General features: G+C 42.4%; 3 protein-coding genes across 6 annotated transcripts in view; 2 read left to right on the forward strand and 1 right to left on the reverse strand.

Annotated features, from left to right (window-relative positions):
* Window positions 1-17,676, forward strand: part of LOC111956901 (dual specificity testis-specific protein kinase 2) — a 38,807-nt gene extending 21,131 nt beyond the window's left edge. For all 3 annotated transcript variants that reach the window (XM_023977602.2, XM_023977601.2, XM_023977603.2), the window contains 8 exons: window positions 1,186-1,234; window positions 6,583-6,729; window positions 7,128-7,210; window positions 8,029-8,113; window positions 12,147-12,230; window positions 12,358-12,444; window positions 12,636-12,774; window positions 13,927-17,676. In XM_023977602.2, the coding sequence (XP_023833370.1) occupies window positions 1,186-1,234; window positions 6,583-6,729; window positions 7,128-7,210; window positions 8,029-8,113; window positions 12,147-12,230; window positions 12,358-12,444; window positions 12,636-12,774; window positions 13,927-14,894 (1,642 nt within the window). In that variant the 3' untranslated portion in view covers window positions 14,895-17,676. The remainder of the gene's footprint in view (window positions 1-1,185; window positions 1,235-6,582; window positions 6,730-7,127; window positions 7,211-8,028; window positions 8,114-12,146; window positions 12,231-12,357; window positions 12,445-12,635; window positions 12,775-13,926) is intronic.
* On the reverse strand, window positions 16,803-21,206 carry LOC111956714 (target of EGR1 protein 1). The gene is made up of 7 exons (XM_023977252.2): window positions 20,776-21,206; window positions 20,628-20,668; window positions 19,313-19,409; window positions 19,065-19,223; window positions 18,699-18,958; window positions 18,446-18,608; window positions 16,803-17,676 (listed from the first exon to the last, which is right to left on the reverse strand). Exons 1-7 carry the CDS (start codon window positions 20,887-20,889, stop codon window positions 16,924-16,926), a joined length of 1,587 nt encoding a protein of 528 aa, XP_023833020.1. The 5' UTR covers window positions 20,890-21,206; the 3' UTR covers window positions 16,803-16,923.
* Window positions 21,207-21,360: 154 nt separating this feature from the next.
* LOC111956715 (THAP domain-containing protein 2-like) lies at window positions 21,361-25,439 on the forward strand. Of its 2 annotated transcripts, none has more exons than XM_023977254.3 (4): window positions 21,361-21,912; window positions 22,136-22,289; window positions 22,505-22,677; window positions 22,908-25,439. In XM_023977254.3, the coding sequence occupies exons 1-4, from the start codon at window positions 21,763-21,765 to the stop codon at window positions 23,280-23,282; spliced, it is 852 nt and encodes a 283-aa protein (XP_023833022.1). In that variant the 5' UTR covers window positions 21,361-21,762; the 3' UTR covers window positions 23,283-25,439. The 2 variants fall into 2 exon arrangements, with proteins under 2 accessions (XP_023833022.1, XP_023833021.1); XM_023977253.3 differs by having other exon boundaries at window positions 21,363-21,912; window positions 22,502-22,677.
* Window positions 25,440-26,829: the final 1,390 nt, after the last annotated feature.

The raw sequence follows: 26,829 nt of genomic DNA on the forward strand, positions 1-26,829 counted from the left end.
GACTTTCTTGTTTGCACCGCTCTTGTTGGGTCTTTTCTTCCAGTGCAGAAGTATTTAACCACCAAGAGCTTTGTCATTTTGCTCTCGAAAGGACTATGCTGTCGTCCTTGGGCCAGATAAATACTTTTTTTGCGCTACATATAGACCCACTCAAATCTTAAACTCTAGACCCCATAGCTTAGTTTTGTCATGTCAACATGAGATGAGCATAACAGGAGATCCATAAATATGCATCCACCACATGTCTCTCATGGTATTTTGTGGTAAATATACTGAACAAAAATATAAACGGAACAATTTCAATGATGTTACTGAGTTATAGTTTAAGGAAATTAGTCAATTTTAAATAAATTCATTAGGCCCTAATATATGGATTTCACATGACTGGGCAGGGGTGCAGCCAAGGGGGTTCAAACTGTAGAATCCATTTCCTACATTTTGAATATAAAAATGTATTTTATCAAACAAAACTATGCTACATTTTATCTTTGTAAATTGGACAGTGCAGTTAGATTAACAAGAATTTAAGCTTTCTGCCCATATAAGACATGTCTATGTCCTGGGAAATGTTCTTGTTACTAACAACATCATGCTAATCACATTAGCGCATATTAGCTCAACCGTCCCGTGGGGGGGGACCGATCCCCGTAGAAGTTAAAGACCGAAATAATTGTCCGTTTCATTAGCTGTCCGGTGGCTGGTCTCAGCCGATCCCGCAGGTGATCAAGCCGGAAGTGGAGGTCCTGGGCTGGTGTGGTTACACGTGGTCTGCGGTTGTGAAGCGGGTTGGATGTAATGCCAAATTCTCTAAAACAACGTTGGAGGCAGTTTATGGTAGAGAAATTAATTTTCAATTCTCTGTCAACAGCTCTGGTGGACATTGTGTTGTGTGACAACTGCACATTTTAGTGGCCTTGTATTGTCCCCAGTACAAGGTGCACCTGTGTAATGATCATGCTGTTTATTCAGCTTCTTGATATGCCACACCTGTCAGGTGGCTGGATTATCATGGCAAAGGAGAAATGCTCACTAACAGGGATGTAAACATATATGTGCGCACAATTTGACAGAAATAAGCTTTTTGTTCGTATGGAAAATGTCTGGGCTTTTTTCTTTTATTTCAGCTCATGAAATGTTCATTATACATAGAAACAATAACTGACTGATGTCTTTGTCTTCCTCTAGGTTCATGGGTGTGTGTGTTCAGGAAGGCCAGCTCCATGCTCTGACTGAGGTAAGAGGAACCACTGTTCTTCTTTGTGACTTCGAGCCTTGTATAGATGGCCTACACCTCAGAAACATGACTGTGCCGCTTGCTGTCGTGTTTCAGGTTGAAGTTGGGACACTGTCTTCTTATTCTGTTTTTCCATCCACTCTATCATGGAATGTGATTCTAGAAACATGATGGGTTTTCTAGCATCAGTATAGGCCTAAAGGCGTTTTACTTGTAATGTAGCTAATACTGTCATATTGCTCATTGAGTCCTGTTGCAGTATGGTCAGCTTGTTAGGTAATGTAAGTCTCAGATAAGTATAACCCACTGAAGGGTGACCTCATAGCCATGATTATAATGAAAAGTTATTGTGACTGTGAATGTTTATCAAGGGTTTTTCTTCAGGTGAACACTAAACAGTGCCGCATCGCCCAGAAGGACAGCAACCTGTAATTGAAAGAACCTTGTGTTTCCCTGCATAGTTTACATGTGAGCAAATAAAGCTGTGTTGATGTTCTCAATGAAAAGCCAGGGGATGGGTTCCATTAGGGCTAAGGGTTATGTTTTCAAGATTGACCTATTTTTAACCTATCTGTGTGACTGAGTCGGCGTGTCCATGTAATCCAAATAGATAGCCTTGTGCTAATGATAAGCGTCGATTAGTAAGGGGAGTAGCTTTACGACTGACTGCCCCATCTGAGCCCAAGCACTCGTGTGAAGTGAATGATGGCAGGAAGTTATCCAATATGTGGATCCATGGAGATGAAGCCTGGGAGAGAGGGGAAACTTCTCACACACCAGTCTCCTGGGGCTGTGGTGTCAGCAGCCTCAAGCCAGGCTGTGAATACTGAAAACACGGCATCATGGGGTTATGTTTTGCTGCTACTGCTGTATAAACAGAACTAGCTGCTAGCTACCAGCACTGTCTGCTTTGGCTGGATCCTGACCTTAGCAACGGGCCTGATAAGTCTCCATGGTAGGAAATGAAGAGTCAAGTTACCGTGCAGCCAGAGGCTTAGAGATACAATCACTCATCAGGGCTCTACAGTGTGACCATTTTACTCCCATATATGCCTAAATATTCTGTGTGACCTAGAATTTTAATTTAGGAGGACCAGTGCGCCTAGAAAAATGAAGGATTCTAGCTTTATTACCTCCTATATTTTTTTATTGTGTTCCTAAATTTCTTTGTGTGTGCCTACATTTTTCCATTTAGAATCACGTGCTCCGTGTAAAGCCCTGCTCCTCCGATCAAAACTCCCTTTGACTCCGCTGGCCCTGCCAGGGCCCGTCGGGTCGGCACACTAACCTCTGCTCTGCTTCCCACTGCCTGACAGACCTAGTTTACACATTAGGCAAAGACCGATTAGGAGCATTATAATCTGGGTAATCCATGAGCCACTGGGGGATTAGACCATTATTTGAAGCTGCTCGCAGTGGTCACACGAGACCATTAATTCCCATTTCCTTTCTGGCTTTCTGAGCTTTAATTCAGGAAGGCTCAGGGAAAGCCTTGTCTTCAGCTAAGTGTATCAGTTAATGATTTCTAAGAGTTGCACCTGCCTAGAACAGTGTTTTATGTATGTTAGTTGTTTTGGATATTGTCTAGGGCTATGCTACTATTTTCTAAGTAAGATTACCTTTTTTAACATTAAACCTGTCTTCTCTTGAGATTCAAGTCATGTTTAGTTTTACTGCAAGATATGAATTGCCACAATGTTTGTTAAAATGATGTATTTTAGTGTCTCTGCTGCTATGGACACTTAGGGTAATATGGATGATCTATCCCATTAACAGTTTGGCCTGTCAATCAATCACTGTGGGTGGGATGTTTGAGGCAGAGTTGGTAGGGTTTCAGACCTGTCAATCAATCACTGTTGGTGAGACATTGATGGAAGGCAGTAGATTACTAATCAAGACAGAAAACATTGTCTTGTCTACCCTTTCAATTGAGTTTATTGTGGTTAAAATCGAAGAAAAAAGGTTGTTCTGTCAAGTAACATATTGTTTCTCAATAGGGAATATACTTAAGGAAAAAAAAATATGCAAACATTTTGTGCACCTTCGCTTTTATACAAAATCAAGCGCCCATTAATAATAGACCGACAGGTATGATTTGAACAATGAATCAAGTGTTAAACATGGGCTTTTCTACACAGAACAAACTCAATCATCAACTTTGCTGACGACAAAACAGTGGTAGGCCTGATTACCAACAATGATGAGACAGCCTATAGGGATTAGGTGATAGCCCTGGGAGTGGTGCTAGGAAAATAACCTCTCCCTCAACGTCAACAGCAGAGAGAGCACTTCCCCATCCACATCAACGGGGCCACAGTGGAGAGGGTCAAAAGCTTCAAGTTCCTCAGCATGCACATCACGGAAATGGTCCCTCCACACCGACAGCGCCTCTTCAACCTCAGGAGACTAAAGAAATGTGGCTTGGCCCCTAAAGACCCTCACAAACTTCTGTCGGGCTGTATCACCGCCTGGTACGACAACTGCACTGCCCACAACCACAGGGCTCTCCAGAGGGTGGTATGGTCAGCCCAACACATCACCAGGGGCACACTGCCTTCCTTCCAGGACATCTACAGCACCCGGTGTCACAGGAAGGCCAAGAAGATCATCAAAGACCCCAGCCACCCGAGCCACGGCCTGTTCATCCATCTAGAAGGAGGAGAGACCGTACAGGGGCATCAAAGCTGAGACCTGATAAACAGCTTATGTCTCCAGGCCATCAGACTGTTAAACAGTCACCACTAGCCGCCCAGTATCCTGCCCTGAACCTTAATCACTGTTCTAGCCAGCTACCACCCAGTACTCTACCCTGCACATCAGAGACTGCTGCCCTATGTACATAGTCATTGACCACTGGTCACTTTTAATCATGTTTACATACTGTTTTACCCACTTTATATGTATAAGCTATATTCTAGTTATGGCTCATCCTATATAACTACTGCTGTACACCTTTTCTATTAATATACTGTCTACACACCATTATACACTCAGTGGCCAGTTCACTAAAATGGTTCAGTCACTTAGCAATGGCTTGCTATATAAAGCAAGCAAAAAGGCATCTGGGCATTCAGTTACTGTACGATTGAACGTTAGAATGGGCAAAACGAATGCCGTCCGTTCGCAAACAACCAATCACTAGGCTACACCAGTGACTGTATGGGGCTACGCTGACGAGTCACTTTAGCGGTCACTGGCAGGCTTCGACTCCTAGGAAAATACAAACGATCTTTGGTTTATGTGTCCTGATGCCATGGACATATAACTACGTTGTATGATTCATGAATAGAAAAGCGGGATGTAGGAGATTGACTTTATTCAGTCAGTTTGACACCTTTTATAAACTACTCAGCACAAGCTGTTTGGTCTTCTAATCTGTGGCTGGCTAAACACACAAAAGAAAATGTAAATGAATGTGCCATAAAACAATAATTACGTGGATTCCAACTCATCTTTAACACTTACATTACATGGGACATGTAAATTCACTCACAGGAGACGACGAAGAAGCATCATGCTCTCCCTCCTCCATGAAAAGAAATGTTACCGCAGCCAACCACAGCGCACAAAAATAACACCGGTACCGAGCGGCAGGTCAGACAGCAGACTGGCAAACCAGAAGTTTGGCTTTGTGACTGACAGGCGCCTGTCATCGCTGGCTGTGACTGACAGGGGCCTGTGCTATCAATAGATCACTACAAGATGCATATCGTTCATTCTAGTGGAAAAAGGCTATACAGACTTTTCTGACTATCCAATTGAAACGTTTAAATGAAAAGAAGCCTAGTTAATGAAGTGGGGGAAAAGTAGCCAGCTGACAATGTGTCTGTTATTGTCCATTTAGCCGACAGCTGGCGCTTGTGGAAAACATTGCTAGATTTGATTCTCCATCAACATATCCTGTTGAGTCATTCACATTTTCACTGCCTGGGTTCTGCCCTTTTATCCTTCAGTCCACTATTCTTGCTCTCTGATCATGTGTTAATGGCCTTTCCTTCTCCAGGTTACCTTGTCAGGGTTTGGGGTGGAGGTGAGTTGATGTGGCCTTGTGTGCCTAACTTTTGGCCTTGGCTCATTCATCTGATCTGGAGACTGTCGCCTCAACCTACAGGTTGCATGGAGTGGATCATGTCCGCACTGACCGACTGGCAGCAGGATTTGTCTGGGCTTTACCCCTGTGAAGTGGAGGCTCCTAGTGGAGCGCTAGGCTGGCAGACTACAGATGCGGGGGGCTACAGAGGAATTTGTAAGGCAAACAAGCTGTAATCCTCTCCTGCGTCTGGAATTGGTTTGGGGATGGTCTGCAGGGCAGGGGGAGAGACCAGACAGAGGGGAGAGAGTATTACAGCGTGTTGGCCTTTCAGTGCGTAAGACCAAATGACACGCGCACACACACTTGAGTTGGTGTGTTTCTAGGTTTACTTATTAGGCCTACTTCCAACATTCTACCTGAACAAAGGTAGAAGACTGCAGCACAAGTCAAATGTGAGTGATGCTGTAACCTCCGCTTTGGGCGGGCTAAATTCCATTGAAAGGTTAAGCTGTTAAAGGTACAGGCTAAGGGAGTTTAGTCTTCGTTCACATACCTAATTTATTTACAGTTCCAACTGGGAGAAGACAGACGCGTTTTGACTAATATTCTCTTTTCTAGAAGTCCTCTATGTATTAATTGACAGTTTGCCAAGAAACCTAAAACACACCAGTCTAGAATCACAAGGGAGGCCCAGAGAAGTCTGGTCAGTCAAGGGACCCCAGTCTCTCTCTTTTCGTTACCCTTATCTACTTGAATTTCTCTCCGTAGTTATTTTCCAAATATTTTTGTTTTGTGGATGGATTAATCATTCTACACTACATGATATAGGTTAGGCTAGTTCTGTGTAGGACAGCCAAGCCTCTCCCGATTTTAGAGCCGACAGAGCTACTTTTAAAACTACTGAGTGGATTTCCAATTCACTTAGCTTTTTCTGCAAGCAGCTAGTCTTGTCTGTCATTGTCCTCAGCTGTGCTTGGCATTAGCATCAATCTATGTTTAGAGCGCTCAGAGTAAGTCGATTGACTTTGACCGGTCTTCCTGAATGAGGCGGGGCATAGCCCCAAATGACCAACAGGATGCTGTAACAATGTCTGTACAGAACATTACTTCATATCGCAATACCTCATGTAGAGTATGTACAGGATATAGTCATTGAATTCAGTAGTGTACATTTACTGATAATGTGTACTTTTTCCTACCCAACTTTTGCTCACATCAAGGTGAAAGCCTGTGATAGAGGACAACTTTCTCCTGAACTCTCATTTGAAACCTTCCTAAATTGTTCTGTTTTCCCCCTCTCTCGACCTTTCTGCAGTACATCAACGGTGGGAACCTGGAGCAGCTGTTGGACAGCAACAAGCCTCTGAGCTGGGCAGCCAGGATCAAGCTGGCCTGTGAGATCGCCAATGGCCTGGGCTACCTGCACTCCAAAGGCATCTTCCACCGGGACCTCACCTCCAAAGTGGGTGGCAGTTGACTGTGGATGGATGCATTTCCTTTCTGAAACAGAGATAATAGATCTAGTCAGCATTTATATACAGTAACGTGTGTTCCAGTGCATTTTCTTCAAACCATAGGAGTTGGGACCTGGTTTCCATGCAATAGTACTTGACGTTATTGTGATTCTCTGGCTATCGGTTTCTTCTATTGCGGGTTGAAACTGAGCCACGTGGTGTTTTGACTCATGCAGGGTGTAAACCTCTTGAGTTGAATCTAATCGACCAACATGCAGTACATCAAGTTCATTTGTGATTCAGTTCAAGTATGACTGATTGAGCATTCACTGAAACTTTCCCTTTTCCTCCATAAATGTCAGTCATTTTAGAAGCTCATAATGGAATTTGTGCTCACTGTCCTCAGAACTGCCTGATCAAGTCAGATGAGAACTGCTACACTGCAGTGGTCGGAGACTTTGGTCTCGCTGAGAAGATTCCCAACTATGAGTAAGTCATTTCCACAGTAATGGTTATATATTAAACGGGCCAGTGCTATACAAACACAATGTTGGTTTACATTCATTGCTTAAACAGTTTTTAGCACGATACATAAGATTAAGTTCAGCACTGAAATGGAATCCCACGGTTTTATTTTTTTACTCCAAAAAGAATATCAAGATTTGCTCCTTTGAGTCAAAGTCCAGTGAAATGTCTCTGTAGTAAATGAATGTGCGGTGGGAGGTAAATGGATGGACAAGTGCCAGTAGGGGTGGGTCATTTGATTAGGCAGGAACATGAAGTACAGTTTTGGAATAAACTGGTACGCTAGGCTAATAATACCAGAGCAGGTTAAGAAGGCCCCGCTCTCTCTCTCTCTCCAGGCCATGACTTCATTATTACATATTAAACTGATGAAGAATCGACCTGCTTTCAAAACAAAGTTAGAGAAATAACAATATTATTAATAATATTTTGGCTTGTCTGATAATTGTTGTGATATTGCAAAAATAGTCATTGTATAGTCATTGTGGTGTTTTTTTTAACCTTTTATTTAACTAGGCAAGTCAGTTAAGAACACATTCTTGTTTTCAATGACAGCCTAGGAACAGTGGGTTAACTGCCTTGTTCAGGGGCAGAACAACAGATTTTTACTTTGTCAGCTCAGGGATTCGATCTTGCAAACTTTCGGTTACTAGTCCAACGCTCTAACCGCTAGGCTACCTGCCGCCCCGATCTACTGTAATGAATTGTATTATTCCCTCACCCAAAAGGCTTGTAACCTCCAGTCTAATGTTTATCTTCCTGTACTTGTGTTGTGCCTGCAGTGGTGAGGGGGAGAAGCTGGCTGTGGTGGGCTCTCCCTTCTGGATGGCCCCTGAGGTGCTGCGAGATGAACCCTACAATGAGAAGGTATTGGGATTTTATTAAGATCCCCATTAGCTGTTGCAAAAGCAGCAGATACTCTTCCTGGGGTCCACATGAAACATAATACAGAATGACATAATACAGAACATCATTAGACAAGAACAGCTCAAGGACGGAACTACATACATTTTTAAAAAGGCACACGTAGCCTACATATCAATGCATACACACAAACTATCTAGGTCAAATAGGGGAGAGGCGTTGTGCCACGAGGTGTTGCTTTATCTGTTTTTTGAAACCAGGTTTGCTGCTTATTTGAGCAATATGAGATGGAAGGAAGTTCCATGCAATAAGGGCTCTTTATAATACTGTGTTTTCTTGAATTTGTTTTGGATTTGGGGACAATGAAAAAATCCCTGGAGGGATAAGTGTGTGTGTCAGGGCTGTGTGTAAGTTGACTATGCAAACAATTTGGGATTTTCAACACATTGTTTCTTATAAAAAGAAGAAGTGATGCAGTCAGTCTCTCCTCATCTCTTAGCCAAGAGAGACTGGCATGCATAGTATTAATATTAGCCCTCTGATTACAATTAAGATCAAAATGTGCCGCTCTGTTCTGGGCCAGCTACAACTTAAATAGGCCTTTCCTTGCAGCACTCGACCACACGACTGGACAATAATCAAGATTAGACTAAACTAGAGCCTGCAGAACTTGCTTTTTGGAGTGTGGTGTCAAAAAAGCAGAGCATCTCTTTATTACGGCTAGACCTCTCCCCATCTTTACAACCATTGAATCTATATGTTTTGACCATGACAGTTTACAATCTAAGGTAATGCCAGGTAATTTTTTCTCCTCAACTTGTTCAACAGCCACACCATTCATTACCAGATTCAGCTGAGGTCTAGCACTTAAGGAATGATTTGTACCAAATACAATGCTCTTAGTTTTAGAGATGTTCACGACCAGTTTATTACTGGCCACCCATTCCAAAACAGACTGCAACTCTTTAAGGGGTTTCAGTGACTTCATTAGCTATGGTTGCTGATGGATATATGGTTGAATCAACAGCGTACATGGACACACATGCTTTGTTTAATGCCAGTGGTAGGTCATTGGTAAAAATAGAAAAGAGTAGAGGTCCTAGAGCTGCCCTGCGGTAAACCACACTTTACATGTTTGATGTTAGAGATGACCAACTGGCAGGTGTCTTCACTGACATTTTCAACATGTCCCTGATTTGAGTCTGTAATACCAACATGTTTCAAGCAGACCACCATAATCTCTGTGCTCAAGAACACAAAGGCAACCTGCCTAAATGACTACAGACCCGTAGCACTCACGTCCGTAGCCATGAAGTGCTTTGAAAGGTTGGTAATGGCTCACATCAACACCATTATCCCAGAAACCCTAGACCCACTCCAATTTGCATACCGCCCAAACAGATCCACAGATGATGCAATCTCTATTGCTCTCCACACTGCCCTTTCGCACCTGGACAAAAGGAACACATATGTGAGAATGCTATTCATTGACTACAGCTCAGCGTTCAACACCATAGTACCCTCAAAGCTCATCACTAAGCTAAGGATCCTGGGACTAAACACCTCCCTCTGCAACTGGATCCTGGACTTCCTGACGGGCCGCCCCCAGGTGGTGAGGGTAGGTAGCAACACATCTGCCACGCTGATCCTCAACACTGGAGCTCCCCAGGGGTGCATGCTCAGTCCCCTCCTGTACTCCCTGTTCACCCACGACTGCATGGCCAGGCACGACTCCAACATAATCATTAAGTTTGCAGACGACACAACAGTGGTAGGCCTAATCACCGACAACGACGAGACAGCCTATAGGGAGGAGGTCAGAGACCTGGCCGGGTGGTGCCAGAATAACAACCTATCCCTCAACGTAACCAAGACTAAGGAGATGATTGTGGACTACAGCAAAATGAGGACCGAGCATGCCCCCATTCTCATCGACGGGGCTGTAGTGGAGCAGGTTGAGAGCTTCAAGTTCCTTTGTGTCCACATCAACAACAAACTAGAATGGTCCAAACACACCAAGACAGTCGTGAAGAGGGCACGACAAAGCCTATTCCCCCTCAGGAAACTAAAAAGATTTGGCATGGGTCCTGAGATCCTGAAAAGGTTCTACAGCTGCAACATCGAGAGCATCCTGACTGGTTCCATCACTGCCAGGTATGGCAATTGCTCGGCCTCTGACCGCAAGGCACTACAGAGGGTAGTGCGTACGGCCCAGTACATCACTGGGGCTAAGCTGCCTGCCATCCAGGACCTCTACACCAGGCAGTGTCAGAGGAAGGCCCTAAAAATTGTCAAAGACCCCAGTCATAGACTGTTCTCTCTACTACCGCATGGCAAGCAGTACCGGAGTGCCAAGTCTAGGACAAAAAGGCTTCTCAACAGTTTTTACCCCCAAGCCATAAGACTCCTGAACAGGTAATCAAATGGCTACCCGGACTATTTGCATTGTGTGCACCCCAACCCCTCTTTTTACGCTGCTGCTACTCTCTGTTTATCATATATGCATAGTCACTTTAACTATACATTCATGTACATACTACCTCAATTGGGCCGACCAACCAGTGCTCCCACACATTGGCTAACCGGGCTATCTGCATTGTGTCCCACCACCCACCATCCCCTCTTTTACGCTACTGCTGCTCTCTCTTCATCATGTATGCATAGTCACTTTAACCATATCTACATGTATATACTACCTCAATCAGCCTGACTAACCGGTGTCTGTATGTAGCCTCGCTACTTTTATAGCCTCGCTACTGTATATAGCCTTTCTTTTTACTGTTTTATTTCTTTACTTACCTATTGTTCACCTAATACCTTTTTTGCACTATTGGTTAGAGCCTGTAAGTAAGCATTTTACTTTTTGGCGCACGTGACAAATCAACTTTGATTTGAGATGCTTCCATTAAAGAAAACCCTTTGAGTTCTATTAGATAGATTGCCATATTGTGGATTCAGAGCCGAGGTTGAAAAGCCATAGCACTTAAGTTTTTTCAACAACCGGTTATGGTCAATAATATCAAAGGCTGCACTGAAATCTCACAGTACAGCTCCCACGGTCTTCTTATTATCAATTTCTTTCAACCAATCATCAGTCATTTGTGTCAGTGCAGTACATGTTGAGTGCCCTTCTCTATAAGCATGCTGAAAGTCTGTTGTTAATTTGTTACAGAGAAATAGCTTTGTATTTGGTTGAAAGACCAAAAAAAATCAAACAGCATTTTTTTCAGCAGTTTGCTAAGAGCTGGCAGCAAGTTTATAGGTCTGCTGTTAGAACCAGTAAAGGCCGCTTTACCACTCTTGGGTAGTGGAATTACTTTAGCTTCCCTCCAGGCCTGAGGACAAAGACTTTCCTCTAGACTCAGATTAAAAATATGACAGATAGGAGTGGCTATACAGTCAGCTACCATCCTCAGTAGCTTTCCATCTAAGTTGTCAATGCCAGGAGGTTTGTCATTTTTGATAGTTAACAATTATTTTTCCACCTCTCCCACAATAACTTTACAAAATTCAAACTTGCACAGCTTTTTCTTTCATTTTGTTTTTTATACATTAATATAATTGCTCACTGTTTGTCGTGGGGATTTCCTGCCTAAGTTTGCCCACTGCCAATGAAATAATCATTAAAATAATTGGCAACATCAAATGGTTTTGTGATGAATAAGCCATCTGATTCTATGAAAGATGGAGTTGAATTTGTCTTTCTGCCCATAATTTAATTTGAAGTACTCACGTTTTTTTCCATCATTCTTTATATCATTGATCTTGGCTTTTATTTATTTTATTTTTGTTGAGTTAAGTCACATAATTTCTAAATTTGCAGTAAGTTAGCCACTCCTTTTGCCCCATCTCTTTCAACCATAGAGTTTTTCAAAATCCTCATCAATCCATGGAGCCTTAAGGTAGGTCCCTGATCTCTAACCCTTGACCTCTACTCTTGACAGGACTTGACAGTACTACTGGTCTGATACACATCAACCCCTCAAGCTAAGAACTTATCTCAAACGTCTGTCTCTCTGTTTTCTTCTGTTTCCAGGCGGATGTGTTCTCCTACGGTATTGTCCTCTGTGAGATTATTGCCCGAATACAGGCCGACCCCGATTACCTTCCTCGCACTGAAGTGAGTATTGCGCCATTTCCTCAGTCCTCCTCATCCCCCATCACATTACATAAGACTCTGGGATTTAGTTGAAATTAATTTCCTACCTGACCCCTCTCTCTCTCTCTCTCCACTCCCTCTATGATAGAACTTTGGCCTGGATTATCATGCCTTCCAGCACATGGTAGGAGACTGTCCTCCTGACTTCCTGCAGCTAGCCTTCAACTGCTGCAACGTAAGTGGGCCCTCAATCTCTCCGTTTTCCCAAAACACAAAGCTGCTTCCCAAATCTTTATTCTCTTGTGTGGGATAGAAACTATAAACACAATCTGATTTAGCAGTACCCCTGATCTTGTTTGACCTGGCTGCTGTATCCCCCTCCCTTTCCCCCCCACTCCTCACCATGTCCGTGTCCACTTTCTCCAGATGGACCCCAAGCTGCGACCCTCGTTCCCTGAGCTGGTAAAGAGGCTGGAGGAGATCCTGTGTCGGCTGAAGGCCGAGGAGTCTGAACGAGAGAGGATCCCCCTCAGTGAGGACAACGATAAGAAAACCATCCCTAAAGGTGATGCCTCCAACCTCCTATCTAACCCCTTCAGAAGCCTGACTGCCATGGCAGTGGAACTGTTTTATGGAATAGCATGATCAAAACATAATTTTATGAGGATAGCATAACAAATGCACGATCAAAACCATAAACATCACCACCTAACAAACTCCCTAAAACAATACAAACTGTGTAAAGATGCCCCTCAGCAATCCATTTCCCTTCAATGTACATTTCTACAGGCAATAAAAGCTTGCCTGCCATGTTAGCCCGCAGTCCTGCACCACTTGACACCCAGTTTCCATGTAATAGCTGCACGGTGCAATGGTTTCTTGGAACCAGGAAGAAGCTGTTGTGCCTCTCAAATGGCACCCTATTCCTTTTTGTAGAGTAATACCTTTGACGAAAACCCACACTATGTAGGGTATAGGGTGCCATTTGGATGTACCCCAGGTCTACTCTAAATAGGTCCAGTTGCAAGCCAGGCATGTCCTTTCCCTCCCAAGCCCTGTCCCAAATAGTCCCCTCAGTCCTTTTCTCAACATTTATGATGCAGTGTCTGCTTGCAGGTTCAAGTTGCCTTACAATTTAACATGACGTAAACCTCTAACCTCTTGAGTGTTTCGCAATCACCTGATTCTGTGAAGCAAAGAATAAGATACAGTACGGTTATTTGTTATGTGGAAATCACCATGTATCCTTTGAGTAGGTTGTAAATAAATAATTAGTATTTTCTCAGATCCTATTTCAATTCTAATTTGGTTCAGGGGCCATTTGGAATGTTAGGGCATGGCTTTGTTTTTGTTTAGCTGGCTTTCATTCCTTGGCCAGTCAATCCCTCTTCACTATTTACTTCTGCATCTATAATCTCTGAGGCCCCAGTCCACTTTAGTATTTCTACTTTATATCTTAATTATTTGCATGTATTTCCCATAATGTTTTGACCTATGCCATTTACTTCAATGTAAGAATTTGACTGTCTCGTTTATTTTTATGCCTGTACTTTATATCTTTGCATATATTTCCCCCTGGTGGCTACATTGGGAACTAACACTTCAAAACAATGTGTTGTCTAGTAGAGATTTGACTTGTCTCGCTCTCTGTCGGTCTCTCGCTTTCTCTGTGTCTCGCTCTGTGTCTCTGTCTCCCTCCCTCTCTCTCTCTGTCCAGGTGACAAGGTCCAGGGGATTAAGAGGTTGAACCCGTTGGGTCTGGAGGATGATGATAAGATCTCTCCCAAGTCACCTCGTCCTCGCCGCAACATCTGGCTGTCCCGCAGCCAGTCAGACATCTTCTCCCGCAAGCCCAGCCGGAAGGTCAATGTCCACGACCCCTACTACAACCCGGGCCCCAGGGCTGTGCCAGGGGCCCGCAAGATCAACCCCTTCAATGCCCGCGAGGACCTGTGTGGAGGCAAGATCAAGTTCTTCGACGTGCCCAGCAAGTCTGTGTTCTCCCTGATGTTCGACCTGCACTCTTCTCAGGACAATGTGTTCTCCTCTGGGACCCAGATCCACTCTGGAGCCCACATCCACCCGGGTATGTGGCAGGAGACCTGGTTTACTGGCAGACAGTGCCGCTCTCTGCCCGCCTCCCCCCAGCTGGCCCTCTTGGACGGCTGCTGCCCCCCTGCCTCCTGCCCCCTTTCTGCCACTGTCTCCAAGTGTGACCCAGCCCAGCTGGGCCAAGAGGTCCGACAGAAGGTGCTCAGCGCCTGGGCCAGGAAATATGCTGTGATGGAGATCCCTCCATACTGTGGAGGGAAAGAAACAATAGAGGAGGAGAACAGAGTAGATGAGAGCGGGTCTCTCTATCCCATGCCCAGTGACCGTACAGAGGCTATGGACTGCTCTAGCAGCCAAAGGAGTCCAGAGGAGGACAACGTCAAGGACAAACATGTCTGCTGCCCCATGCAGGCCCAGAATGGAGGCCCAGTGAGGGACAGTAGGGATGCGGTGTCTGTGTCTGAGGAGATGGAGGCTGAAGACCAGGAGGGCATGCAGCAGCAGAGCACTCCCTGTCCAACTGTCACCATCAGCCCAGCCACAAACCAAGACCATCTGAATCCCATTGTACTGGTGCCATGTACGGCCCCACACGCCTCCACAGAACCGCCCTCTAAGTGTGACATCATCTAGGCCTTAAACAGGTCAAGGAGAAAGGGAGCCTTGTGTGAACTCGTTTTTAACCGAGAGACACTCCTCAGATAGGAATGATGACGTGTGATGATCAATGCTCTGCAGATAATCTCTTGATTTAAAAAAATATATATTTCTATTTAATATACTGAAACTTACTTTATTTCTTAAAAAGGCACCCCTAAACCAGGGGTCTCATAATTCCTTGAGGTTCTGTGTGTATGCTGGTTTTAAATCACTGCCTTCTCCTTGATATTCAATGGTATTGTGTTTTATCTTCTGCCCCATGTGGAGATGTAGGAGAGTAGATGCATATGATATTAAAGTAACACATCTAACACTCTTACCAGGGAGAAAGGGTTGAATTCTGAATGAAAAACAGCATACTCACTGCCTATCCAACATTGAGACCCCCCACCCCTGCATCATCTTGATTAGTGGTATTTCTGTACTAGACAATGGTGCCTGCCAGAAAGGAGAGCCCAAGCCAGATCCAGACCATATCAAGGCTAGTAAAGGAGTGTGGTTCACCAGACTACAGAGGTCTCTTATGGAGACTAAAAATAGACTGCTCTTAAATTTGCAGTAAAACCAAATACAGTTTGTGTAAATGTGCACGCCCACGTGCACTGGAAATCGTTTGTACGTACCTTTTTAACATTTCTATGATTTAAGCGTTTGGTATAACCTGAGTGTACAAAACATTAGGAACAACTGCTGTTTCCATGACACTGACCAGTTGAAAGCTATGATCCCTTAATGTCACCTGTTAAATCCACTTCAATATAGATGAAGGGAGACAGGTTAAAGAAGGATTTTTAAACCTTGAGACAATTGAGACATGGCTTGTGTGCCATTCAGAGGGTGAATGGGCAAGACAAAAGATTTAAGTGCCTTTGAACGGGGAATGGTAGTAAGTGCCAGGTGTACCAGTTTGAGTGTCAAGAACTGCAACGCCGCTGGGTTTTTCACGCTCAACAGTTTCCCGTGTGTATCAAGAATGGTCCACCACCCAAAGGACATCCAGCCAACTTGACACACATGTGGGAAGCATTGTAGTCAACATGGGCCAGCATCCCTGTGGAATGCTTTGGACACCTTGTAGAACCATGCCCTGACGAACTGAGGGCGGGGGGTGGTATTTTATGTCCGTCCTCCATCATGAAAAATTATAGTTCTCTGAATGATATGTCGTGTTGAAAACTTGTGGAATTAGGTGTGGCTTGAATGTGTGATCACACTTATGTTGAGGTGGGTCCTATTTTGGCCTTAAGTTGAAAGCTCTGTTGGGTATAAGTTGTGTAAGGAGCACTAGTTGTCATGGATGCATCACTCACACACACTAGTTGGCATGGATGCATCACTCACTCACTTTGGTTCACTACTCCCTTGGCACATGTTTTGGTCTCTTGAAATACTCTGCACTTGAAAGGAAAACATTTTAGTAAACTTTATCACTAAATTTCTATGCAATAAATGTAAACTGCATCAGGATAATTTTACATAGAGGATCTATTTTGATGTAAAACTCAATCTCCTTTTTAGGTCTTACTCTGTATGAGGCATGTGTAGATGCCATGGTGTGATAGAGATGTTAGAACTATCCTTTGTTTTCTGCCATCTTGGCTGATGTATGAACATGTAACAGGATCTTTCAGGCAAAGCTGAAGAGCTTACAATTCAATTCGACTTTTTTTTTTTTTTACGTTGATAAAGAACATGTGTCCAATCGTTTTTTAAATAAATGGCTAACTTTAGCTTCTTGTGCTTATTTCAGTGTGATCCTATGAACATAGTCATACCGAGTGCACTACAGGCTGATGAGGACTAATGTGAAATCAGCTCACTTTTCCTGCCAAACCTCACATCAAGTTGTTTTAAGACACAAATTACCATGTTTGTCATAACCAAGGAAAAGCCTTTTTATTGAAACATAACTGTATCAACAAACATTAAAATGTGCAACAAAGCATGTCTAACTAAAAATGCTTTATTATAAACCAGGAATACATTTGGTTCCATTGAATGTTTATACAGCTCCCTCTGCTTTGCTAGCCACACTGCTAGAAAAGCTTTTTCCCCACACAATGTCCATCTTGTGCATGTGAGCCTTGGAGGACTTGGAGAAGGTGCTCTTGACAATATGCATTGGGACAGACTTGCCACTGAGGTAAACTTTGTTCAGGCACTCAGGGAGCCAGGACTCTGAACACGGTGGCTCACCTACTCTCTCTGTCAGAGTGGTGGCATAGGAGAAGATGTAGCCGGTCATGAATGCATCGAACCCTGCCCGGTGGGAACCTCCTTCCAGCTTCTTCCTCTTGGACTTTTCTTTCTTCGCTGCCTCAGATGTGGCCAGAGGCTGTGGCTCTGACACACCATTACCTTCCACCTTTTCTTTGTCAGTCTTCATTTCTTCATCTGCAGACACAGCCTGTGGCTCTGCGACTCCGTTGCCTTCCTCTACCTTCTCTGTCGTCATTTTCTCACCGCTCTCTGACCCCTGTGCCGGAGTCCCATCTACCTGCTCTGTGACAGGGGGAGGTTTGCTGTCTGTGTCAGGGATCACCTGGTCCGGGCCCTGCTCTCCATCCTTCAGCTCCATATGGGCCTGCTTATTCTCGGAGGCACCTTCAAAGTCCACGTTCCCCTGAGAAGAGTTTTTTCTTTTCCTCTTCCGTTTCTTTTTCTTTTCCACCTTGTTTTTTTCATCGTGCTGGATGATGAGGTCAGTGTCATGTGACAAGGGACACAGTGACCCATTGGGGCACCAACCGTAAGCCTACAAAATACAGAATGTTGTAAGTTAACAAAATAGAGAAATTGGACTTATTATTTGTATGGCAGCACAGCCCCTGAAGTGACTCTTATCAACTGTATGCAAGCATTCTCTTATCTTGCCAACCCCCATTGTCACACCTGAGAAGCAGAGGTTCTGTTGTCTTTACAGGTCTGATATCTGATTGGAGGTTAACTTTTGAATCTAAACAACTCAGATGCTTATGAAAGGGTCTTTAACTTTTTTGTTCCTGAACTGATGTGCTGCGATACCTACACTCACATGAGCCATGGTGCACCTCTATCTCACTCAACATGCTTAGAATAATGCTTTGTAACTTAGGCTTTGCCTTGTATGTGAACCCATTCAAGTTATTAAATAATACTTGCTTTGATATTCGCTACTCATTACCATTCCTTGATCTTAGTCGGCTAAATGCATAATACTTGCATATTGCTAGTTATCTTATGTAGGCAGATAATTAATTTAATGGGTTAATTGCTTAGTCTTATTACGAGTGAGGTGTGTATATATAAAATACTTATGATAAATATTACCCCACTACACGTGTGTCAGCTGAAGTGTAACAGGGTCAAGACACTGCATTGTTCAGATTCAGTTTATTATCATTAGAAAAATAGCTTGGTTATACACTCGTTATTGCATAAGAGTCCATGAAGTGCCCCAGTGCTGATCATTATTGCACACATTTTTGGGATCCTTTAAAATAGAATCTGGGGTTGCCAACAAGTTTAAGAAGTGATGTACTTACAGAAAAACGCTGGCAGACATTCAGCGGTCCCTCCAGGCTAGACCCGGCCAGGCAGGGCCTGAAGTCCACATAGCTGGACAGGTGGCCTGAGTATTTGCAGAACTCCAGGAACAGATGGTGTCCATTACCACCAACCTCAAGAGACTTGCTGTTGTCCAATTTACTGTGGGAAAAAAAGAGCAACAAAAATACTGTAACTACTTCCTTGAATGTGTAGTAGTATGGCTAGATGTGTCATATTTAGTGTACTAACCATTTCTTGTAGGCATACTCAAGGTAAGAGGCAGCAAAGCGCAGCTCATACTCTGTGGCGTACTTGGTGTCATATATCCCAGCTGGGAACATCTGGGACAGGTCAGCAGTGAAAGTGCCAAGTTTATCTGGCAGGTGTGCATAGAAGCACTGATACAGGAACACCATGTCGATCAAGCCATTGTGTAGAACCAATGGCTTGCGAGCACGCAGGAGTTCCACAAACAGCATCCGCATGTTTATTCCATGGGAATCCCCTCCCTGGATACAAGAAAGGAACAGAACTCTGGATCACTTCACCACTTAAATGTAAAAATAAGGAATAGTCCAGGATCTATGACGGATCACAACAAAAACTTTATCTCACCATGTCATTGCCCTTGAGATAAGGGACACCTTCAGCATATTGTTTGTTGAAGTCAAATCCATGTTGCACCAGGAACTGCACAGATTGTGGTTCAATTACATACTCCTCACTGCAGAGCAACGTCAGGTTGTACACCTGGACAAGGTACGTATCATCATCCTGGAAAGAGATATAATACATCAAATAAAACAATGTAACATTTTATGTTAAGCTTTCTGAATGTCAGGATGTGCAAAGGTTACATTTACCTTGTTTTCAAGTTTCTTAAAACAAGCAAACCCAAGGGAGAGAATTGAGCGTGTGCGAGCTGCATTGCATATGGCTTTGTAACGGTCCTCTATGCATCTTAAAATGAAAACAGAGATAGAGCTAATGTAAATCTTGAGATTGAGATATCATAGTGATTGTACATTGGGTAAACCCAATTGAATTAAATCCCTTTTTGACAGCATCCCTTTAGACTTAAACAAAACTTTCCATACATGTTTGCCTGTGGAAGAAGTGGTCAGAAAGTGCATTTTTGGACCTGAATGACAAAACATTCAGGAGATAGGGGTGGTCAAAGTTGACCCATTTTGCATACCCCACCATACCATGAGACATCCATGTCTTTCTTCATCACCGGAAAAGAGAAACGGTTGAGTTTGATCATTTAATCAAAATAGTATCAGATGTTATATTTGCATATGTTTAGATCCTATTTCACATCTGAAGTTTTTGTGTTGTGCCTGCCATCGGTTGAGACAGCATGCTCTTGAATACAGGGTGGCAGTCATTTCAATCCTAGAAATAGATTTCATAGAATGGACCTATCCCTTCAGACCACTGCAACTTAGCTGGTATACCATCGAAATGTAAATTGAATTGAAATTTGAACATCTAATTAGTACAACAAAGATCAACTTAAATCATGTATTTTCTATGATATTTCAAAGCGTTTCCTATGGAAGTTTGACAGTATAATTTAAAGGAACAGATATGCCCATTCAAGTCAACAAGTATGGACCTCCATCTTTGTAGTACCATTTTAAAGTTGACATTTCAATGTTATTCCCATTTTAGTACATTTAATCAGCCAAAACATGACACCCACCCTGTATCCAAGAGCATGTTGTGTCTGAACCGATAGCGGGCACAACAAAAACCTTAGATGATGTAAAATCAACTATAAGCTACAACATATGCAAATATGAAGAAAAAAATAGGAATGTACATGTTTTTTGTAAATAGACTTGATGTTAACGATAAAAGAAAATACTTATAGAAAATAGTTTGACAACCCTGTGTATAAGCTTGTAAATTATATAAATCTCAGCCTATTGAAAAGATGGATGTCTCATGGTATGGTATGCAAAATGGGTCAACTTTGACCACCTTTATCTCTTGAATGTGTTGGTACTCAGGTCCAGAGTCGCTTTCTAAAAACTACTACAATTGGCAAAATGCATGGGAGGTTTCGTTCAAATCAAAAGGGGGTCTGTCAAAAAGTGACTGAATTCAAATGGATTTACCCCATTAGCTACATTAAATAATGAAGAAACCCCCAGAATCAACCATACTCACTCTGCCAGCAAAGCTTTTCTGCTTCCAAGCCCACTCAATTCCTGAAACAAAACATGCAGACATTATATGTGTCAATGGGCTTACATAAAGACGTAAACCATCAATGTACCCACAGCTGTTTGTCTGCAAAGCTCGCTGTAACACTTACTGTATCCAGTGCAATGAAGGAGGCAGTCTTGATTGCAAGGACCATAGCAGGCCACAGTTCTTTGAAATTATCATTTTGCACATCAATAACAGGGACTACCATGGAGGATGTCATAGCTAACTAGTTAATATTTGGAACACAACCAAAATGTTCAACTGAGTGTAAGCTAGCTAGCTAGTGTTAGCTAACTGAACACTGGGAGTGACTAGACTTATTGAATGGTCAAGGAGCTCATTGCAGGAGGTTTTCGGTTGTCCAGTGAAAGCTTCCTGTTCACTACTATGCGTTATTCTTCGTTTGTCGGATTGCATTGATTCGTTTCTCAACAATAGTTTTCAGCGAGGAAGACCCAAATTCTTGGCAAGAATGAAGCGCAGCTGTAAACATCCAACCAACGTGGTCTGAATGGGTCCTTACAGATTGTACACCAACAACACACAAAGGACCCCAGTAGGAGTGGACAAAATTGTCCAATTCAAAATGTAGAACATTCGTTTTTACCATCCTATAACCATCCTTTCAATATGGGGACGATGTTGACAAAATATATATTGTATATTTTGTTAGTCTGTATAAATCGATTTTTAATGAAGGATACTGTATAGTTCTCTTGAAGAAATATTTGAAACATGCAGTCATATGGGCAGCTCAAACCCGTGACGTTATCAAACAACCGTTGAGGGCAGGTGCGCCATTTTGGCTCAAACAAAGTCGGAAATTATTTACTTTGCAATTTCATATTATTTGGCATGCTAACATCGCTTAATACTTTTGTGAACCTTTGGGATGATAAAATATCTTACGTGAGCTCATGTTTCAACCATGTTCTATTTAGTTTTGTTTCCTATGAGAACAAGTGTAAAGTTCTGGTAGCCTTCGCTAGCTACAAGCTAGCTCTGTTGTTTGATTGGAATGCAAGTAACTGGGGCTATAGTTCGCTTGCTAGCTAGCTGCATTCAGCAGTTTTGACTTGTTAGCTCGATAGGTATGGGTGGGTGTTCCGCTCCAAATTGCTCAAACTCAACAACCATTGGGAAGCAACTATTTCGTTTTCCAAAAGAGCCTATACGCAAGAATAAATGGCTTGTAAACTGCCGGCGTAATTTTGTACCAACTCCACATTCCAGACTGTGCCAGGCAAGTTTATGGGTGACTAATGTTAACCTTACTGGCTAGCTAACGTTAGCTAGTTTGGTCCACCAGTCAACAATTCCCAACTCCAAATTAGAACAAAACATGTTGACATGTTTGTCTACACTTTGAATATAATAACTTAATTGATTTAGTGCAATATATAATGCACCAAGAGAAAATACATCGATATTTAGCCAGCTAATCCTACAGCTATGTCTTCTTGCAGGACCATTTTGAGCTGAGTCAGTTTGAAGAAATAGCCAGGTCGCCAGCAGGGGGAAAGAAGCTGAAACCAAACGCTATCCCCACTCTTTTCAGTGTGCAAAATCCACCTTATCCCATCACCCCACAGATAGTGCTACCTTTCAAACCAGAGCCAGGTAACTACTTTTTTCTTTATTTCTCAAAATCACATCTGTCAAAATAGATATTGACACATCAGATAGCCTACTATTGTTGAATACTAGTAGGCCTAATGCAAATGTTGGTCCAGTTGTGCTAACAATTTTTTTTTTTAACTGTTAGTTCCTGATTGTAACAGTGGATCAAGTGAATGATTCAGATGTGTTGTTAATGTTCTCTGTATACCTAGTAGAGAGAGATCTGAATGTGGGGGATCATGGCTATGCACGGCGGCAACCAACTCTGGGCATGGAGGAAGATGCTGATGAACTACACAAGGCAGAGGAACGTCCCTGCACCCATTGTCAACCTTACAAAACCCTGCTGGAACAAGAAATGCAACACACTGCCAGACTTCAGAAAGAGGTGTGTTGGTAGCTCCCTTTTCCCAACTAATTTCAGACTATTGCCTCATATTTCCTAAAACATCTTTCTCTAGTCAAATCTTTTCAGTGTAAATTATTATGTTATGTGAAATTATACAATGGACCCTTTACGCTTTCAGTCATTAGAATTTTCTCACAGAAGAAAAACATAACATTTTGTGAGAATCTTGGAAAAGATAACACCTCCTCAACATGTTAACTTGTGTGCAGGCTGAGGAAATGAAGAAGAGGATGTTCAAACTGGACAGAATAGAGAGGGGCCTCCAGACATTTTTGTATGAAGACCAGATCCGTGCCCTGACCCTGACCAAGCGTTCCCGGAGAGCTGTGTGGTCCCACGAGACAGTGCTGAAGGCTCGTAAAATCCGATGTGCAGTTGGTGCCAAGGGTTACGAATTCCTTCGGGAGTTAGGCTACCCTTTGCCCTCTTATAGAACTTTATGCAACCGCCTGGAGGAAAAAATCATGGTGACGACAGCCATGGGCTGTGATGAGCTTGCAGAGCTTGGTCTAGGAATCATATCTACATGTGACAGTCCAGAGGGAGATGGGGACAATGAGGCTTTCATTGGAGTGATGTCATGACTCATGAAAGAGAGATTTTTGATCAATTTGTTTGAATATGTGTTTCATTTTGAAGAATGCAACGCAAAATGACAGGACAATATAACAAAGACTGACGACAGCTACTAGGCCTATGCGGTGAAGAAAATGTGGAAGCATATGCACAATGGGAGATGTTAGTGTTAAAGCGTTCTTGCTTCTGGACTTGGTTTCACTTAAGTGTTTTTTTAGAATGGTTTACTCATGCTAAAGAAGTTGGTGTTTATTTTGGGAATGAAACATAAGCTCCTTCAAAACAATAAAGAGCAGCAGTCATCTGCCTTAAAGCGGCAATCGGCAGAAGAAACAATAACAAAGCGGCCTCCTCACCCCTGGATCATTAAAAAGCTGAGAGATGGGGCTGGAGAAATTTAATCACTCTCAAATTCATAGACCTATGGATGCAAGGATTGACCATCCATGATATCAAAATTATAATTTTAACAATGTTTTGAGGTTATATAGTGTTTGTTACATTTTCTTTGTCTATAAACATTGGAGTAAAACAAGCATATATTTGGAGTTCTAATGGGGTACGACAGTTGAACTAAGTTCATAAGTTATATTCTTCAAGAATCAATGGGTACATATCATTAATTTCTAAGTCCAAAAATGGATGTAGCAACTGCTGATTGCTCCTTTAAGCTTTGAAGCTGCAATTTCAAATCACCTTTCTGTGCTCAATGTGAGGTCATAATTCAGAAGCTACGCTAAATCATTTGCTGTACACCTTTTTTCTTCAGCTGAGAATGTTTGACAAATGCAAAGGAAGAGCAGAATTTTAACCCCTGTTTGCAGAGTTTTTAGTTGTTCTTCATTGTCACTTATGTTAAGTGAACAAATTGGATGATTTGTTTGTATTTTGTAATGGGAATCTGTTTAGCTGCATTTGGAAACTGCAATGCAGTATGCAGCCTTTGGAGAACTGTGGTAGCTGCATTGTTTACTGGCTGCTCCACCTGAACTTAGGCTGAATAACCTGAGGCTTATTTTGTTACAATCACTAATGGGATATTAGCCAGCAAGCAGAACCTCTGGGTGGGAGGAGGTTTGTTGAAAACACACTAAAGAGGCAGGAGAGTATACAGTACCCTGATCAAAACAATGGTACTGTAAAAGAATAAAGAAATCTATCAAGTAATGCTGGGAATTGCCAGGGACCTCATGATACAGTATTATCACAATACTTTTATTGCGATTCGATGTTTGGTATTTTATTAGGATCCCCTTAGCTGTTGCAGCAAAAACTCTTCCTGGGGTCAACACAAAACATGAAATGTGACATAATGCAGAACATTAATAGACAAAAAAAAAAAGGCATACGTAGCCTACATATCAATACATACACACAAACCCTCTAGGTCAAACAGGGTGGAGGTGTTGCTTTATCTGTGTTTTTTTTTTGATTTGCTGTTCATTTGAGCAATATGAGATGGAACGGAGCTCCATGCAGTAATGGCTCTATATAATACTGTACGCTTTCTTCAATTTATTCAAGATTTGGGCACTGTGAAAAGACCCCTGGTGGCATGTCTGGTGGGGTAAGTGTCTGTGTCAGAGCTGTGTGTAAGTTGACTGCAAACAATTTGGGATTTTTAACATATTGATGTTTCTTATAAAAAGAAGTGATGCAGTCAGTCTCCTCAACTCTTAGTCAAGTGTTCCAAACATATCGCTCATATGTCTTCTGCAAAGGGACAAGAAAGAGCCTTGAGAAAACAAGTTTTGATCAGTCATGGAAATAAAAGTGCTGAAAACAAATTGGCTCCCTATTTAAAAAGAAGATGGAGAACAAGCTATGAAGAAGAAATACTAGAGTTTTGGTGCAGGTACACTCAACCAGCGTAAAATATAATATTGAGATATTGTCAAAATGATACATCGTCAAAAAAATATACCAATATGTAACTTGATTTTTTTTCTTTTACTCCCATCACTACTATCAAGTAGGCTGCCTATGTTTGTGGCTTTTGTTTTTTGTGATGTTGAAGTGTTCACTTTTATCAACAGTGTGAAACATTGTTTTGCAAAGGAGACCATACCTTACTCATAGCACTATAACTATAAAAATATAAACGCAACATGTAAAGTGTTGGTTCCATGTTTCATGAACTGAAATTAAAGATCCCAGAAATGTTCCATACGCACAAAAAGCTTCTTACTCTCAAATGTTGTGCACAAATTTGTTTAGATCTGTGTTATTGAGCATTTCTCATTTGCCCAGATAATCCATCCATCTGACATGTGTGACATCAAGAAGCTGATTAAACAGCATGATCATTACACAGGTGCACCTTGTGCAGTTTTGTCACACAACGCCACAGATGTCTCAAGTTTTGAGCGAGCATCCAATTGGCATGTTGACTGCAGGAATGTCCACCAGAGCTGCTGCCAGAGAATTGAATGTTCATTTCTCTACCGTAAGCTGCCTCCAACGTCTTTTTAGAGAATTTGGCAGTACGTCCAACCGGCCTCACAACCGCAGATCACGTGTAACCACGCCAGCCCAGGATGCCACATCCGGCTTCTTCAACTGCGGGAACGTCTGAGACCAGCCACCCGGACAGCTGATGAAACTGAGTAGTTCTGTCTGTAATGAAGCCCTTTTGTGGGGTAAAACGCCTTCTGATTGGTTGGCTCCTAAGTGGGTGGGCCTATCCCCTTCCAGGCCCATCCATGGCTGAGCCCCTGTCCAGTTATGTGAAATCCATAGATTAGGGCCTAATGAATTTATTTAAATTGACTGATTTCCTTGTATGAACTGTAACTCAGTAACTGCATGTTGCATTGATATTTTTGTTCAGTATAGATACTATGAAACTGATTCTTGAAACAGCAACTATTCTGTTCACATATTTATTATATTTGGATTTGTATTCATATCTATAGCGCTCCTCTGGAATGTTGTGACCTTTGAAAAGCCATGCCCATCACCCTGTAGAATTACTTTTAGCCTGTACTGTACTTTGACCTAATCATTCAGGGTAGAAAGAGCATTGCTGTTTATGTGGTCAAAAATCAACTGCAGTGTTTTTCCAAAATTCTGAGAGCCAAAAGAGGGGCAGAAAAGACGTTTCTGATTTTTGTTACTCCAAATATGAAAAGACCATTGGTGCTGAATTTATTTGGAGTTCTCAGAATCAGACATGCTACTTGTAGACGTGTTTGTATGTCACACATTTATTCTACTCCCACACAGTTGGACCCCTGACCCACTTCTTGGTAAACCTTGCTAAATTGTGATCAATGATTTCTCATTGTGGAGTATATATACAATCAGTTTGATAATGTTGTTTTTGAAGATTTACACAACCCTTTTTGTTCTATAGTTTTCCTGTTTTGGCATTATTTGTCAGCCATCACACACAGTATATGAGCATGGAATCAGCATGGAATCAGCATGGAATCAGCATGGAATGAGCATGGAATTCAGTGCCTTGGATCTGGTGTCTATAACATTTATTAGAATACAATACCATTTGACCAATTTTCCTTACCATGAATTACATCATCCAATTTGTAAGTCGCT

This window comes from Salvelinus sp. IW2-2015, linkage group LG32 (genome assembly GCF_002910315.2).
Source record: "Salvelinus sp. IW2-2015 linkage group LG32, ASM291031v2, whole genome shotgun sequence".
Lineage (NCBI taxonomy): Eukaryota > Metazoa > Chordata > Actinopteri > Salmoniformes > Salmonidae > Salvelinus > Salvelinus sp. IW2-2015.

Coding starts and splice junctions, on each gene's coding strand:
- LOC111956714 (XM_023977252.2), bottom strand. CDS start 20,889: ATGACATCCTCCATGGTAGTCCCTGTTATTGATGTGCAAAATGATAAT. Junction 19,224..19,312: donor TTAAGAAACTTGAAAACAAG/GTAAATGTAACC, acceptor ATCTCTTTCCAG/GATGATGATACGTACCTTGT. Junction 18,609..18,698: donor GAGTATGCCTACAAGAAATG/GTTAGTACACTA, acceptor TTTTTCCCACAG/TAAATTGGACAACAGCAAGT.
- LOC111956715 (XM_023977253.3), top strand. CDS start 21,763: ATGGGTGGGTGTTCCGCTCCAAATTGCTCAAACTCAACAACCATTGGG. Junction 21,913..22,135: donor CACATTCCAGACTGTGCCAG/GCAAGTTTATGG, acceptor GTCTTCTTGCAG/GACCATTTTGAGCTGAGTCA. Junction 22,678..22,907: donor CTGCCAGACTTCAGAAAGAG/GTGTGTTGGTAG, acceptor ACTTGTGTGCAG/GCTGAGGAAATGAAGAAGAG.